General features: G+C 43.1%; 2 protein-coding genes across 4 annotated transcripts in view; one reads left to right on the forward strand and one right to left on the reverse strand.

Annotated features, from left to right (window-relative positions):
• Positions 1-157: 157 nt before the first annotated feature.
• On the reverse strand, positions 158-1,586 carry TIMM8B (translocase of inner mitochondrial membrane 8 homolog B). Its single transcript, XM_030538044.1, has 2 exons — positions 1,448-1,586; positions 158-765 (listed from the first exon to the last, which is right to left on the reverse strand). The coding sequence occupies exons 1-2, from the start codon at positions 1,535-1,537 to the stop codon at positions 598-600; spliced, it is 258 nt and encodes an 85-aa protein (XP_030393904.1). The 5' UTR covers positions 1,538-1,586; the 3' UTR covers positions 158-597.
• Positions 1,587-1,627: 41 nt separating this feature from the next.
• The window catches only part of BCO2 (beta-carotene oxygenase 2), an 87,146-nt gene continuing 72,184 nt past the window's right edge, over positions 1,628-16,589 (forward strand). The window contains exons 1-4 of one of the 3 annotated variants that reach the window (XM_030538023.1): positions 1,633-1,735; positions 3,288-3,392; positions 6,941-7,085; positions 13,966-14,712. In XM_030538023.1, coding sequence (XP_030393883.1) covers positions 1,681-1,735; positions 3,288-3,392; positions 6,941-7,085; positions 13,966-14,131 — 471 coding nt within the window. In that variant the 5' untranslated portion in view covers positions 1,633-1,680 and the 3' untranslated portion in view covers positions 14,132-14,712. Of the gene's footprint in view, positions 1,736-3,287; positions 3,393-6,940; positions 7,086-13,965; positions 14,713-16,589 lie in introns of those variants that run through there. The other 2 variants (XM_030538018.1, XM_030538020.1) reach the window with 2 other exon arrangements.

The raw sequence follows: 16,589 nt of genomic DNA on the forward strand, positions 1-16,589 counted from the left end.
AAAAAAGCTTGGAGCGTGCAGCAAATTTCACAGCCACAGAACTGCTGTGCAATAGACTAGGCCTTAGCAATAAGCTTTTAATCAGTTTCACTTTTTGGTTTTCATTCATTATCCTACTGTGCAGCTTCTACATTTAGACTTCAAACACTCCAGCAGAACAAGAGTTTTCATTAATTTATTAGTTCATTGAAAACATTTATATTCGTATTACATTTTTAAAGTTTAATTTTGATGCTAAGATACTATGCACATCCCCTGTGTCGGTACAAGCACATCTTTTCTCTACTTTCCTCTAATTAGATAAGACTTAGAAAAGCAGCAATATACACTTTCACATCACAAGACTTGTTTGGATGAGTGTTCCTGATCGTTAATTAAATTGCAGTATGATGATGCATTTGTGAACAGTTCAGTGCAGCTAAAGAATTCACAGGGACAACTGTGCTTTCCGCAGATGATTGTTCAACCACCTCTGCATTTGTGAAAGTGTCAGATAAAATGTAGCTTAGAACATGTGACTATGCTCCACTGACAGGTGATAAGTCTGTCGACCTGAATAGGAAGGATTGGGTTGTCTGGAGTTGGGAAATGCAGTAATCAGTGTCCTCCTTTCTGTACAATCTGAGCAAAGCGGTTAGTGATGGATAACGTGGTATCAATGAATCTCTCCACACAACTGGCTAGACAGCTTTCTGTTCTGGAGTCCAACTTTGAGCCAGGTTTGTCCACACATTTGTCCCAGCAAACGTCCATGAAGTTATGAACCTTGATGTGAACAGAAAACATGTTAGTTACTACTATTTAATCAAATATTTTACAGATGGGAAAGCTAAAATATGAGAGGAGCACAAAAATCACTTGTCTAGGAGTCCTGCCAAAACACCATCCTTTCCCCCTGTGCTTTATCCTTAAAGGGCCCATCACCCTCGGAACTGAGAAGTTCAGTCACTGTGGCCGATTCAGTACTTGGCCCTTCTACTGACACACACAAAGGGGTCCATTAATGCCAAAGACAGTGTGATTTCTGTGCTGTATGCATCTACTTATTAGGGACTGAACCAAGTCACTGTCTCACATTACCCCACACACATTCATCTCGCAAAACGAGTGTCAAGGGACATGTACAGGGGGCTGCCTTGCTCTCTCCGGGAGGGTTACAAGCAGGGCTTAATTTGTAACGAAAGAGTGGCGGCGGCTTGAGCAATGTTTACATTCCTAACTGATGGAGCAAGCCCAGAGGTGCCGGGGCTGTGAGCTGCCACGCAGCACCGGTTATCTAGGGGGAGGAGGAGGAGCCCCTGGGGGAAGCGGGTGGCGCCAGGGGTCCCAGTGACTGAGGCTCTGGACGCCGTTGGGGCCGATGTGGGAGGAGCCCCAGGAAGAGCGTGCAGGGCTGGCTGGCGCCCGGCTGCCCATCGCGGGCCTGGGGGGCCCCTCGGGCAGGTACCTGGGCGGTGAACTGCGCCCGCTGCTCCTCAGCGGCCACCAGCCGCTGCAGCTCGGAGACCGCGGGGTCCGGGCCGCCAGGCTCCGCCATGGGGAAGGCGAGTCCGGCCGCTGTGACCTTCACCGGCGGAACCGGAAGTGACGAGGCCAACCCGCCTCCGGCGGCTCTGTTTCTGCTTCCGGGTGCCCTGACGCCCTTGGGGCCGCGGGGGCGGGGAAGGGTCAGACACCAAGATGGCGGCGCTGCTGGTCCGGGGGGGCCTGTGGCGGTCCCGAGGCCTGGGGCGGGGTGAGTGTCGGGGGCGCGCGGGGCTCAGCGCGCCCCTTCCACGGCGCTGCCCCGGGCCAGGGTTGCGGGCTCTGTTCCCAGCCCTGGCGGTGACCGCGGTGGGGCCTGGGCCAGGGTGGGGCGGGGCAGCGATAGTGACGACCCCCTTTGTGGCGAGGGGCGGATACCCGCCTGCCTGGTGCTGAGCGGGTCTGGGGCCCCCTGGGTCTTGCCTGCCCACTGAATGCCGTGGTTTGCGCGGCTCAGGGCGGCCTCCCCCATTGCAGGCTGGCCTGGGGGGTGGAGGGTGGCTGTTGCTTTTTTCCCATCTCCTCCGCTGCTGTTTATATGGCTTGGTGCCCCAAGGCTCGAAGGTGGGTTGGAGCCTCTTGTGCTGGGTGCTGTACAAACGCAGAGCCAGAAATGCTCCTTTCCCCAGAGAGTTTAGAGTCACTAAACCAGTGGTTCTCAGCCAGGGTACACAGAGGTCTTCCAGGGGGTATAGCAGCTCTTCTAGATATTTGCCTGGTTTTACAACAGGGCTACATAAAAAGCTTTAGCAAAGTCAGTACAAACTAAAATTTCATACAGCTAATGATTTGTTTACACTGCTGTATAGACCATGCATTGAAATGTTAGTACAATATTTATATTCCAGTTAATTTATTTGATAATTATATTGTAAAAATGAGAACAATAAGCAATTTGTCATAGTGTGCTGTGACACTTTTGTATTTTTATGTCTGATTTTGGAAGCGACGTAGTTTTTGAAGTGAGGTGAAACTTGAGGGTACGCAAGACAAATCAGACTCCAGAAAGGCATACAGTAGTCTGGAAAGGTTGAGAGCAACTGCTCCAAACTATCTGTTAATTCACGCTTTGTCAGTTGTATTGTGCAGCACTCCAGCTGCCTGTGTGAGCTTTAAAGAGGTAGTAAAAGCTCATTTGAGGGCCCTTTGTGAAAGGCATAGCATTATTACTACTTAACTGTAGATGTGCAGAACATTTTAATATGTGTCAGCTATGCCAAGCCATTGAATGAGTCAATGCCACAAAGATCTGGCAGACCCAGAAGAGCTTATTGAGCAGGTCTCTTCTAGTGTAGCTTGTTTAGCTCATGAAATGAAGGCAAGATTTCCCTAATGCTCACAACAATACTGCAAAGTTTGTCATGCCACAGTTGGTGGTTAATGTTCTTGTCTCAGATTCCATGAAGCACTGTTTTGGGTGCAGCTCGCCTCACTTTTGGAAGCATGGGGCTTTGGATATTAAATCCTTAGTAGGGAAACTCTGACACATGTGTACACCAGGCTTGTGAAAAGTTTTGCAAATAACACATTTATACACACACACACACACGCCCCAGGTGTTATTTGTGGCATGTAATTTGTATTCTTTATTCTTTGTGCATTCTCTTTTCTGAAGAAACCACTGGCTTTCCTTTTCAGGAAGCCCTCTGGACTCTTATTGCTTATTGATTATGATGCAGGTTGCTGTAGTTTAACTTCCAGGGATTTACTTTTAAGTTTTGGGGGTGTAAAAGGCAACTAATCGATCTTTGTTTTGTTGACAGTTCTTCTCAATAAAAGTCTGTTGACCAGACCTGTGGTTGCCTGTACAACGACCTTGGATCAGCCAACTCTGGCACATCAAATCCACATCTCTCCCAGGAGCTATGGTATGTTAGTCTAAGTTGGGATAAAAGTTCTGTTAATAACCACTTGGGAAGCTGCTATTCTTTGTCTATATTATTGTTTTTATGTGATATTTGATCCTGACCCTTTCAACCAGCTCAATCACCCTAGTCATTAGTGTTTTCTTGGCCTCATGGAGTGATTTGTATAGTCCCAGATAAGAAGTTGCCTTATCTACTCACTGCACCTAATCTGAACAAGTTTTTGATTTAAAATCAATTGACATAATTTAAATTAGGAGTTGGACAAGTAAACATCTACAGTATAATTCAATGCTACAAAAATTTGCAAATTGCTGTGTGGTTTTTCCCTCCTGTTTTGAAGGGCATAGAAATTTGTATTGCCTGAAAATTCTGGCAGTCATCTTTATGGACAGGAACTAGTGCTGTTATGGCTTATTAGACTTCACTTTGCATTTCATGGTTTCTGCTGAAAACTTCACGATTCTCTCTGTCAACCTAAAGCTAACTTAGCGGTAATCTCACATGCAGTTTCATTTTACTACAGTGTGCAGGAAAAGTGTCATTCTAAATCCACTGTTTTTTTCCTTAGCATCTCTCTCAAATTGTAGAAATTGACTGAGTTTCAAACAGACATTCTCAGTTTACTAACAAAGATGTTAGTTTAATCAAGTCAATTTCCACAGAAATCCACAAGATAGGAAAAGGGAAGATAGATTAAAGAATGGGTGGTGCTTTTTATGGCCCTGTCATAGATCGATGGTGATTGTTGTAAGCTTGGTGCAGAAATTGTGGCTCCTCTAGTGAACAGGAGCTTCTGGTCCATCTGAGGTCAGGCTAGAAAGAATGAACTGGAGGCAAGGTTCATTGCTGGACAAAATTTCCTTTCTCCACATAGCAGGAATCAGTGGAGAGTGGTGTAAGATAAACAGGCAAAGACCGAAATCCAGGACTGTCATAATGTATGCCATTAAACCTGAGAAATGCTATGACCAGGGATTAATTAGGATTTTATATCCTTTAAACCCAAACTTTTCCTGTCACCACCACCACCAATAATGGAATCTGCCTGTGTCCCCCCTTCCATTACTGCACAGTTGGCTCAGCAGAGGAGCTTGGGCTGAAGGTGGAACTGGGAATAGAACTGGGGATGGAGGAGAAACTGGGGCGAGAGGTCAGTCTGGCCTGGGGGTGGAGAGGGTATGAGGGCAGAGATGGGCTGTGGCTGAAGCGGGGCTGTGGCTGTGCCTGGATCTGGGCTGCGGGTGAAGCGGAGCTGGAGGTGGAGCTGACCTGGTGGCAGATAGTGAAAAAGGGCAGAGTGGAGCTGGTGCTGGTGCTGGGGTAGGGGTGGAGTGGAGCTGCAGCTGGGGTCATATCGGGTCTGGGTGGCGTTCCCCACCTCCTGTGGGGGTTGGCCTGGGTCCTGTTGTGCACCCCCAAACCTTCCTCCGTGGCCCCTGGAGGATCCACCCCATAGTTTGGGGACCTCTACCCTAACCCATGGCAGAAAATAGAAAGAATGTAGACACCAACTAAACAAACTGATAAAAACGTGACAGCCAAGCTGACCCCACACCTTGTCCCCTCCAAGTTTTCTACTTTCTTGTACTATGATAACTACTCACACTGTGTTAACAGTTGTTTCCACAGACCATTCTACTTGAAACAACACGGCCTTGGACAGTCTCAATATGTAAACAAGTTCAACTCAAAAAAAAAAAGTTTGCTACATTTATGTCAAGAAGAAACTTGTTGCATGTTGGAAAGTGTTTCTTGAAGTTCATGGTAGTAGCACATTAGTCCACTACAGTTGTTTTACTGGTGATCTTTTTGTTCCATTGTCACAGCAGTTCTTGTTTAATATCAGTCACCCTGCACAGAGCAGGAGAAATTCCATGTCTTCTTTTTGGTACAGTTCACGTTCTCTCTCTTTTCCAGCTCATGATTTCATGCTGATCAAACAGCAGTAAGCATTTAGACAAGTGATTTCATGTGTGTTTAAAATCAGTTCTCTGTAACTTTACGCTGCTAGCACTCTGCTATTAAGTGCCAGTGTATTGTAAGGTATCTTGCTTCCCTCAGTATATGTCAACATCTCTTTGAACCATATTTCTTCTACTGATGTCCAAAATGTATAGGAAAAGTAGGCAAGGTTACAAGGAACCCAAACTACCACTTCTGTGCTTGTCTGAGTCACTTTGTGCAAACAGAACTGTGTATTGGTAGTTGTCTATGGAAGAGGATTGAGAGCATGGGGCCTCTTGGGCTACTTCTAGGCACTGAATACCTCGGGAAGTCCCAGAGGCTCCAACCCCTACTCTTGTTAAGATAACAGCAATCCTAATTCAAGCACTCACCTCTTCATAGAGTTATCACAGAGGTACCAGATACTTAATGGATACAGCACACTCCATGCAAAGGTCTTAAAACATTTCACAAAGAAATGGGGGGGCGGGTTTCAATATCATTATCCCATATCACAGATGAAAAACTAAGGCAGAGAGAAGGGAGGTGGCTTGCCTTGGGTCACACAGAGTTGATGGGAGAACTGGAAATAGAACCAATGCATCTTGGTGCCCAGGGTTCTTTCCTCTCTATCCTGTTACGCTGCTTCATTGTTCTTCAGCCACTCCTTTCAAACTGTCATGTACTGAGCAGGGCCCTCAGTGATGGCCACAAGGAGGCAGAACTGGCAAGCACTGCATCTGCTGGCAGTTCCTGATACAATTAAGCACTAGGGCAACAACCTTTACTATTGTTTTAAAAAATGCCTGTTCTGTGGTGTTTGTGAAAGGGCCTGTTAATGAACAGCAGGCCATGAAAGTAATAAAGGTGGCATTTGCTTTGGCCTCATCTATCAGTTTTTTCAGTCTATTGTTGACTGTGTCATAATTAAAGGAACTATATTCTCTGAACAGCAGAGGGAGCATTCAGAGAAGAGATATTTAAAACAAGTGTTTAAGGCAGTATTTAAAATAGGAATATTTAACACAAGAACCTGGGGTAACCCAGTGAAATTAGTAGGAAACAGGTATCGTGAAACAAGAGGAAGTACTTTTCCACTTGATGCACAGCTAACTTTTGAAACTCCTTGCCAGGGGAAGTTGTGAGGAGCAAAAGTATAACAGGGTTCAAAAAAGAATTAGATAAGTTTATGGAGGATAAGTCCATTAATGGCTGGTAGCCAAGATGGCCAGGGATGCAACCCCATGCTCTGTGTCCCCCTAAATCTCTGTAAGAAGCTGGGTCTGGACGACAGGATGGATCACTTGATAATTGCCCTGTTCTGTTCATTCCCTCAGAAGCATTTGGCACTGACCATTGTCAGAAGACAAGGTATTGCGCTAAATAGACCATTGTTCTGACCCAGTATTGCCAATCTTATGTTCTTACGAATATGGTTTGTAGCAATAAGTCAAAGGCAACCTGGTTTTGCCCCGCTAAGGGTTGTGTATCTAGGGCTAAGAAAGCACCTAGCTGCACAAAACTGGTCAGAATAAGTTAACCATTGTTCAGATTGGGTTATTGTGAGAAAAACCTCTGTGTTGAAAATGCTTTTTTTTTTGCAGCCGGTTCCAAGGCTGCATCTCTGCACTGGACGAGTGAGCGAGCTGTCAGTGTCCTCTTGCTGGGTCTCCTCCCTGCAGCCTATCTGTACCCTGGACCTGCCATGGACTATTCACTGGCAGCAGCCCTCACACTCCATGGGCACTGGTAAGCGTAGGTGTGAAAAAGTCTGGTAGATGTTTCACCAGGACCAGCCAGAGCTTATAGTCCTGGATGCAAAAGAAGCTGAGCAGTAAATCTATGTGCATCAGGAAGTTCACATTAGAACACTTGGTAAAACGCAAGAGCAAAACTCTTATTCCTTGTGTTGTTGTGACTGGCATCTTGGTCTGTTATAGCCTTGACCAGACTAACACCAGGTACGGTCTTTGTCATTTTGTCTCTTCAGTTAGAAGGCAGGGTAGATACTTTCCATACCTCATACTTTGCAGACAGTAGGAAATCTACCTAAGAGGGACTATTGGCTGTCTTTGGCTAGTAGGTTATATATGGCCTTCAGATCTGAATGTTTCAGAGTATACCCCTAAAGCAGCACCAGGACAGATCTGTGCTTAAATAAGACCTCCAAGGGAAATTCAAGATTTTATTGGTGGCTCTTTTTCCTCAGAGCCAGTACAGAGTCTGGGCATCAGCTTAGCATTAGGGGCACTGTATTACTGAAGGTGCCATCTTTTGGGTGAGACAAAAATCAGTCTTGACTACACATGCTTGTTAATTCCCTAGCATTTTTGAGAGAGTCAGGATGTTAGTCTTGAATTCTGGCCAGATATCTTTTTGGGTAACTCCACTTTAGCTCCCTAAATTCCTTTTTCAGTTGGATACATTATTTTTCGCTTCCTGTGGTTATATAGCTATTAAATTGTTATAAGTTTTCGACCTGAGGATGTTGCATCCATGAGAGTGTGTTTAACCGTTATCTTTCTAAGGGTATGGCTACACTTGCGGCAGCGCTTTGAAGTTTCAAGTGTGGTCGCAGCGCCAGCGCTGGGAGAGAGCTCTCCCAGCGCTGCACGTACTCCACATCCTCTACGGGTGTAGCTTGCAGCGCTGGGAGCCGCACTCCCAGCGCTGCGGCACTGTTTACACTGAGGCTTTACAGCACTGTAGCTTGCAGCGCTCAGGGGGGTGTTTTTTTCACACCCCTGAGCGTGAAAGTTGCAGCGCTCTAAAGCGCCAGTGTAGCCATGGCCTTAGTTTATGTAGCCCCCATTGTTCTAGTAAGTGAACATTTTCCAAGTACTTTAAAATGGAAATAGCATCACTCTTACTTTTCAGCCTGTAGGACAAATGGTTTCACACTTTATCAGATTTGTCTTTGTATGTGCAAGTGCATGACCCACTGAAAGGAAGCTAGTCAAATAAACCTTTTTGGCATTTAGTTCTGATTGTGCTGAGGCTTGTGGTTTCTATCTGATGTAAGAAATTCTAGGTCAAGGTCCTGTGAAAATTCTGTTTTCTGCACTCACAAGCCTCTCTGAACTGGCACAGTCTTCTAATCAGCCACAGATGGAATTGTTGTATGCCATGTTGTTGTAGCTGTGTGGGTCCCAGGGTATTAGAGAAGGAAGGTGCGTGAGGGAATATCTTTTATTGGATCAACTTGTGTTGGTGCGAGAGACAAGCTTTCGAGCTACACAGTTAGCTGTGATACTGTAGTACAGTGGTCCCCAACCTTTTTGTGGCCAATAGCACATTCATGTTTTCAGAAGTGTGTGGTGGGCGCCAACAATTTTTCAAGGCTTATTTTGTATTTGTACATTAAATAATATGAAAAACATCATACTTAATATTATATAATATATGAATTCATAAGATAAAAAAGGTAATTTTTCATATTAAAGGTATTAAATAAATTATTTGGCAATTACTCCGTCACCTTAACATGTGAATTTGCTCTTTTTTCTACTTGCAAGAAAAATTAAGGCATTTTTACAAAATAAATATCATAACCAGTTTTCATCTTATTTATTTAAAAAAAGTAAAATTATTTTTTGATTGGACAGTTTTTTGGAAAAATGTAGACTAGCTGTAGCAGAAGGTAAGGCTAGTAATATTTCAGTCCTATATATAAAACATTATTGAACTGCTGGTCCAAATATATTTATTATTCTTACTTTAACATACATAGCCAGTTATGGTTAATTAAAAAATCTTTTTGTATTGTTACTTGTATCTGGATTTCAATAAACAAACAAATATGAAAAAAACTTAAACACAAGTTAATCATGCACACTCTTCAGCACTTAATGGAAAATAGGTATCATTAATTCACGTGGTTTTTCTAATAAAGTCAGTGTGATTTTTGGCACTGCATTTCTTCAGCTAATTTTTCATAGTTGGGAGAGTAGGATGATAGTCCTGTTCATAAGCAATCATCAAGATGGGCATCTGTAAGCCAAGATCAGTATTTTAATTTTATGATGGTCATTGTTGAAAACAGAACTTTGCATAGATAAGTGGAACTGAAATAAGATTTTATTTTGTATGCTACATATTTTTTTTAAGAGGAGGAAACTTTTTTTGGTCAACCACATTCCAAAAGTTTTCATCTGTTGCACAGGATTTTAAAACAATATCATTTTGAAGGTCCAAAATCTCCAGTTCCACGTCTTTTGTTCTTACTTGAATGAGACTCGCAATTGATGTAGCCATTTCTGTTACCTCTATTTGGCAAGTAAAAGGATTCATTAGAAAAACTACAGGCTCAGTGATGTGAACTGTTGAAATCTCTTTTCAAATTGTTTCACAAGTGTTTGAATGTGGATAACAAATGGTGATGGGTTAAAATCACTGTCAGATACCATTTTCTTCATACTTGGGAAATGTATGAGAGACTTCGTCTTCATATGTGACAGCCACAAGATCAGTTTTGCTTTGAATGATTTTACAGAACCTATCATTTGAGCCACGTGTTTCTTTTCCCTGGAGCTCAAGATTTAAAGTGTTCAATTTGTCAGTGATGTTGGCAAGAAAAGCCAAGTCCATTAACCAGCTGGAGTCTTCTAGTTGCTCGAAGTTCTGATTTGTGGACTTCAGAAATTCTTTGATCTCTTCAGTTAGGTTTAAAAAATGTGCAAGAACTTTACCTTTGCTCAGCCATCGTACTTCTGTGTGCAAGAAAAGATCAGATTGTTCATCATCAACATCTTCCAACAGGGCCTTAAAAAGTTGGTGTTGCAAAGGTTTCGCTTGAATAGAGTTAATTATTTATTAACGACATTCATTATCTGTTGAAAAGAAAGAACTTTGATGCACAAAGCTTCTTGGTGGATCATGCAGTGATAAGACATGAAGTTCGGAAAGGATTCATTCTTCTTGCAGAGTGCAATGAATCCATTGGCGGTGCTCCATTTGTGGTGATCACAGACAGCTTGTGTAAGTGGCATACTAATTGATGTTGTGCATTATTTGAATAAATTATAGATGTCCTCATTTTGTTCGACCTTTCATAGGCAATACTTTTAGTAACTCTTCATTTTTGGTGAAGTCACTAAATACCATTCTCACCATAACTGCCAACTGTGCTGTATCAGATATATCTGTCAATTCATCGAACTGTAGTGAAAACCAGTCACATATTTCCAAGTCATCCTTTAGCTGAGTTTGCATGTTGCTTGAAATTCCATTTATCTTCCTTGTAACTGTGTTGTCTGATAACTGGAAGTTTCATATGGCCAACAAAATGTCACGTTTGTTAGGAAATCCTTGAAATAGGCAATCAGCACCAGTCAAAAATACTTTGTTCAACAATTCACCATCTTTCTTCTTTGTGAGCAGATAAGCAATTTTAAAGGAAGCAATAGTAGCACTTTTAGACTTTACCACTTGTCTAGTGAAAACAGATTGCTGGGCAGATACGTTTGATTTGAGTTGATTCATTTTCTTCTTTCTCAACTCAGATTTAAATGGATGGCTTGTGTCAAAAGAGCCATGATCAGTTTGGAAATGGCGTTCGACGTTGTTTTTTCAGCACTCCAACGGTACCACTGCACAATAAGCAAACACATTTCCCTTTATTTTCAATAAAACAATAGGATTCTTCCCACTCTGCGTTGAAATAATACATACATTGTCTTTTATTTGAACCACTCATTTTGGGGCAAAATATTAAAAAAATAATAAATTACAAAGCACGAGAAAACAGCAGTATCAGTGCAGTGGAAGAATACTCATGTACAGGGCTGGCTCCAGGCACCAGTGGAGCAAACACATGCCTGGGGCAGCACAGGCCAAGGGGTGGCATTCCATTCATTCTCGGGGCGGCAGAGTCTGAGCAGGTTTTTTTTTTTTGCGCTTTGGCAGTTTGGGCAGCGGCAGTCCAAGTTGCTTTTTTTTTTTAGCAGTTCGGAGAGAAGCTGCTGGCACCCACAGCCTGCAACCCCGGAGTTCTCTGTCCCTGGCAGGTGCGGGGCCGCGGCTTCTCTCCCCTGCTGGGCAGTACTTTTCACACTGTGTCACTAGGTGGATGCACATAAATGCCCTGGCAGACACCGTGTTGGTGACCACTGCTCTAGTACCTTTCCCAGACCTGAAGAAGAGCTTTGTGGTAGCTTGAAAGCTTGTCTCTCTCACCAACACAAGTTGGTCCAATAAAAGATATTCCCTCATCCACCTTGTCTCACGGATGGAAGTGGACATTTTCTGGCACAGTTATTTGGGCATCCAAAAGCATTGAGGAGCCCAAAAGTATCCTAAAACAATCTGAGGATAGTTGCCCTCAATAGTGGGAGATTAATCTAATAGAGGCAAGTATTTCAGCATACTTTCTACCAGCTTCAGCCTCACCTGGGTTTAGCTTTAGCCAGCTATTCTTCATCTAGGTACTGATTTCAACCAAGTATTGAGTAAGCTTGGAGCCATTACTGTTTGCATTTGACATAAAGGAGATATAGAGATGGCTATTTCGGTACTGCTGACACTTCAGCCCAAGTTGTCTCACCAACGCGTGTAACAGCTTCTTATAGATATTATTGATAAAGGAATGGAGGAAGATAGAGCCTTGTGGAGCTCTCCAGGTGAAGGTTTTTGGAGGCAGAGGAATAGTGTCCCATAGTAATCCTCTGGGTTTGGTTTGAGAGGAAGAATCTGAGCTGTACTAGGAGTGTCACTACAGCTTCTTGGAGATGGGACAGGAATCTTTGGTGAAGAGCCAGTATCAGGGATGAGGAGCAAAGAAGCAAGGGACAATGACACTGAAACTGCAGTATCAGTCTGCTAGGTTTCTGTGATGTAGTTCAGGCTTGGCAGCTCATCAGTGGATAGTGAAGGACTTACTGATCACTCATCTTGAACTTATGAGGCTGAGATCCTGAAGTTTGTAGGTTTGTGTTTTGTTTGGCCCATGTGAGATCTGTTTACTGACTGCAACCGATTGACAGTGGTTGTTTAGTCGTCTTCGTCATAAACTGGAATTTGTTCTGTTCACTTCTTCCTGTTGGGGAGGTCCACAGGTGTGTAGTAGGACTAAATGACAGTGTTGCCATTCTTATGGTGTGCCAGATGTCTAGAAAGTGGCAGACTGCTCAACTCCCCAGGTTGACTTTTATTGGACTGACACAGTTACAACAACGTGGCATACAACTCCCCAAGGGTCAGAATTAAGGTGAATTGTTAGGTATCGCTTGTATACCGATTGGAAAAAACACTTTAGGATTCTCTGGGATAAAAGATGCTCTCTAAATGTAAGAGAAATGTACTGAGAGGTCTCAGTGTTGCCCCTTCATAGCTGTGCCAGACCCCTGTACTATGCTGAATGGAAGAAGCTCCCCCTGCAGCTGTGGAATCTGGGTCCTGCCTATTTGCTGCTCTTCTGAAACATTACCACTGTTGGGAATTCTTTCACTAAATAAAATTATCAGGGTCGTGGGAAGTCTTGAAATGAAGCCAGAGTTAAGATTTTTCCGGCAGAGAGATCTGCATCCTGTGTGTGTGATCTTTTCACTCTCACAGTGTTTAGGGGACATTACATATGACATGGCATGGTTCTAGGAGGATCCTGAGTTGTACTGTCTGAGTTTCCTCATGAGTAAAAAATATGTGCAAATACTGACATTTCTTCCATGACTATCTTGTGGTGACTCTGCAAGGTTAGTAAATTCTAAATTGGATGTCCACAATAAAAACCCCTTTTTTGTGCAGACAGGGGCTTTTCCAAGCAAAAAACAAGAGCCAGCTTGTTCAGTTTTACATATCTATTGGTCCAGGATTAACACTGTTTCTCTTGGCTTTTCTGTTATAACTCAAGGAGAAAGGCCACAAAATGAAACCCTCCCCTTGCACATGGGGGTTCATAGTTAGAAAATGTTTCTCTGATCGTAAGAAACTCCCCACTTCCAAAGCAAAGGCTGCAAGGGCTTATGCTGTTTAGATGTTTGCAGGGGAGCTGAACTTTCAGTTACCGAGATGGCTAAGAACAGCAGGCTTGTTGTGCCAGTGACCTCTGTGTGTGAGTCATGCCGTCCATCTGGTTCTTCGCTCTCAGGAGAATTCTAGGGTCTGCCAACTTCTTGACCTAATATGAGTCTTTGAGATTAGCCAGGCTTCTCTTTGTGTCCCAATGCCTGTCATCCTTTGTACGTAGGGAGACAAGACTGGGATCTAGCATTCTCCTGACTGTAGAGCAAGCTCTGATTTCTTTGTTTCTCTAATGGAACAGCATCTCTCACTATCCTCTGCCCCAGGGAGTGAAATTTCCTCATTAACCAAAAGCTCTTAGCTGCATGTTTCCTTGATACTGTTAAAAGGGTTAGTAGCCAAGTTTTATTTGGCTCAAAAATCACCAGTCAGCACAAATGTCCTACAGCTGCTTGCTGAGTAGGAAGTGAGTCCTTTTCTCCAGCAAAACCCTCTGAGTAGTGGAGGCACGTTGTTTAGTTTAGGAGATGATGTGCAGACTGAGAAATGTGAGTATTACAAGGGTGTTCATTGCAGGAAAAGGCCCCATAGATGATGGGCAGGAGAGCCAAACAGATTTGATTAGGGATTTCTCTGGTCTCTTCTCAGCATATTTCTCTTTCTTTTTTTGTAGGGGTCTTGGGCAGGTTATAACTGACTATGTCCATGGGGAGACATCTGTTAAACTGGCCAATACAGGTCTGTACGTACTCTCAGCTGTGACCTTTGCAGGCCTCTGCTACTTCAACTATCATGATGTAGGTATCTGCAAGGCTGTGGCTATGCTGTGGAGCCTCTGAGATGCAACCAAACTGCTGGCAAAACCTGATTGTTCACTGCTGCCTCTGCTTCATCATATTGTTACTAAATCATTCAATGAGAGAAAAACAGTAATTAAGAGTACATAGTGCATGGGTAGAAATCCCAATGCCAAGTCATCTAGAAATCTACAATTTGAGCTGGTTCCTTGTTGCAAAAGCCAGTATCAACAGCAAAAAAATGGGCTGGAAGTGGGGCTCTGCCAGAAGAGAAGAGTTAGGCTGATGTGAATGGGCTTCAGACAAGAGTGAACTAATGAAGCTGCAGTGTAATTGGGGGTGAATTAGTAGTTATTGTATCAGGAACAATCTTGGATGGCTGAAGCCCATTTTTCTCTTTCAGTGACTGCACTGTTTAGATTGTTGCAGTGTAATTACTGTTTAATTTCCCATTTTGTAAAATGAATTTGGCTGTGGGAAGGTTCAACCTTTGTTTCCAGTGTTACAATTAGTGAATTGTACACAAGGTGCCTCTCACAATTTTCTGAGTGGTCCCTGAGAGTCAGTGTGGAAAAGGGGAAGACTTTTTGTTAATCTATACAATAAAGAATTTACAAACGTTGGAGGTGTGTGTGTTCTGACAGTCATTTCTATCCACTATAAACAGTTAAAATCTTCTTACCACTCTGTCTTGATGAAGGTATTATTTAAGAAGACATTGTTTATGCAATGTGTTAAATAGATCCAGTGCTGAATAAGTCCTCTGTTTTTAAACCATTCTAGACACAGAAGGAAAGAATGTTTCAGTGCAACTTAATTTCCAGGATTCATGAACTGTATGCGGTTTAACGATTCAAATGGAAATTGTCTGTTTCTGCCAGCAGCATTCTCTCTAATGGAGAAAATACAACCAACCTACCCACCTGCTTCTCCTGAGTGCTGCCTGTGTGATTCCACAGGGGACAGACAGTGATGAATTCAAACGGCAAATAATTCATCACTATCTGGTTCTTGGTTAAATCTTTGGTTTCATTCCAAAATTCGTTCTTCAGGAATTTTGTTTTGCAAGTAAACTTGACATTATTCTACACTGGCATGTAATTTAAATGACTACATATTTGACTTTCTGATGCCAGGAACTGTGAAGGGTGTGATGTCCTGGGCAACAAAACCTTCCCATTTTTTTAGTTACGTTTATGCCTGTTCAATAACTTGTTCAAATTATCCTGTCTGTAAACAGCTGTAAATCTATACAGAACTTATTATAATTGTAGCTTGTGTAGTTTTCCTCTTCCACAATCATCAAAGCATATTTATTGGATCACTAATAAGTGGTACTCCAGTTTGAGGGTTAACCTCAAACTGGTGCTTCCAGCATCGAATATCTCTGTTTAGCTAAAACTACCAGTAAAAAGTATTTCTGCCTTAAGAAACCCAGCAAAGTGAGTTAAAACAAAGATAAAAGTTGGTATGGTTTGGCTTTAAAAAGCCCCTTGAAAACAAAGCATTGCATATAAAGAAAAATATTTTCCAAAACCTTTGACACAATGTTTTGACGATGGAAATACACCTCTATCCCAATATAACTTGGTCCTCCGGAGCCAAAAAAATCTCACCGCCTTACAGGCGAGACCGCATTATATCGGGTTTGGTCCGGTACGCTGTGCCGGACTGGACTGGCTTCCCTGGCGGTGATTTAAAGGGCCTGGTGCTCCAGCCACTGCAGGGAGCCCCAGGCCTGGAGCCTCTGGCCCTTTAAATCCCTGCCCGAACCTGGCTGACAGAGCCCTGGCCGGGCCCTTTTAAGTCACCGGCGGAGCTCTGGCAGTGCAGCTTGGGCGGTGATTTAAAGGGCCCGGGGTTCCCCACAAATTCGGATATAACACGGTAAAGCAGCAGGGCTCGGGTGGCGCTTTAAAGGGCCCAGGGCTCCCTGCTGCTTTACTGCATTATATCCAAATATGTGTTATATCGAGTCGCATTCTATTGGGGTAGAGGTGTAAATGTCCAGTATCACTCAGCAATGGGAGGTGGGGTGGATTCATCATAATATAATGCTAACATAGCACTTTGTTCTTAATACAATGTAAAAGGGTTTGAGATGGCCACTCCTCTGCTAATACTTCCCTCTGTGATTTCTTGTCTGACTCTTTTTATTTAAAAAAAACCCAGACGACTCCAACCTATGTGAAGAGGGGCCATATTCTGCCACCTTATGTGGATTTCAAACTCTGCAAAATCTGACTTATTTGTTTAATAAATAGGAAAGAAAGTCATCTCCTCTGACTTATATGCTCATTGTGGCTGTGTAGAGGTTTCCAAAGCCCAGGTTAATAGAGGGCAGGGGGCACTTATATGGGATTTTTCAAGCAAGAAAATTGGCTACATTTATTTTTACTGTCAGTCTCATTAATAATTGGAAATATGAAGTTGTTACATGTTATCAAAGATGGTTTTAAATTTTTAATTACTTTCTTTACTACTAAGATTAACGCATAAG

This window comes from Gopherus evgoodei, chromosome 19 (genome assembly GCF_007399415.2).
Source record: "Gopherus evgoodei ecotype Sinaloan lineage chromosome 19, rGopEvg1_v1.p, whole genome shotgun sequence".
Taxonomy (NCBI): domain Eukaryota; kingdom Metazoa; phylum Chordata; order Testudines; family Testudinidae; genus Gopherus; species Gopherus evgoodei.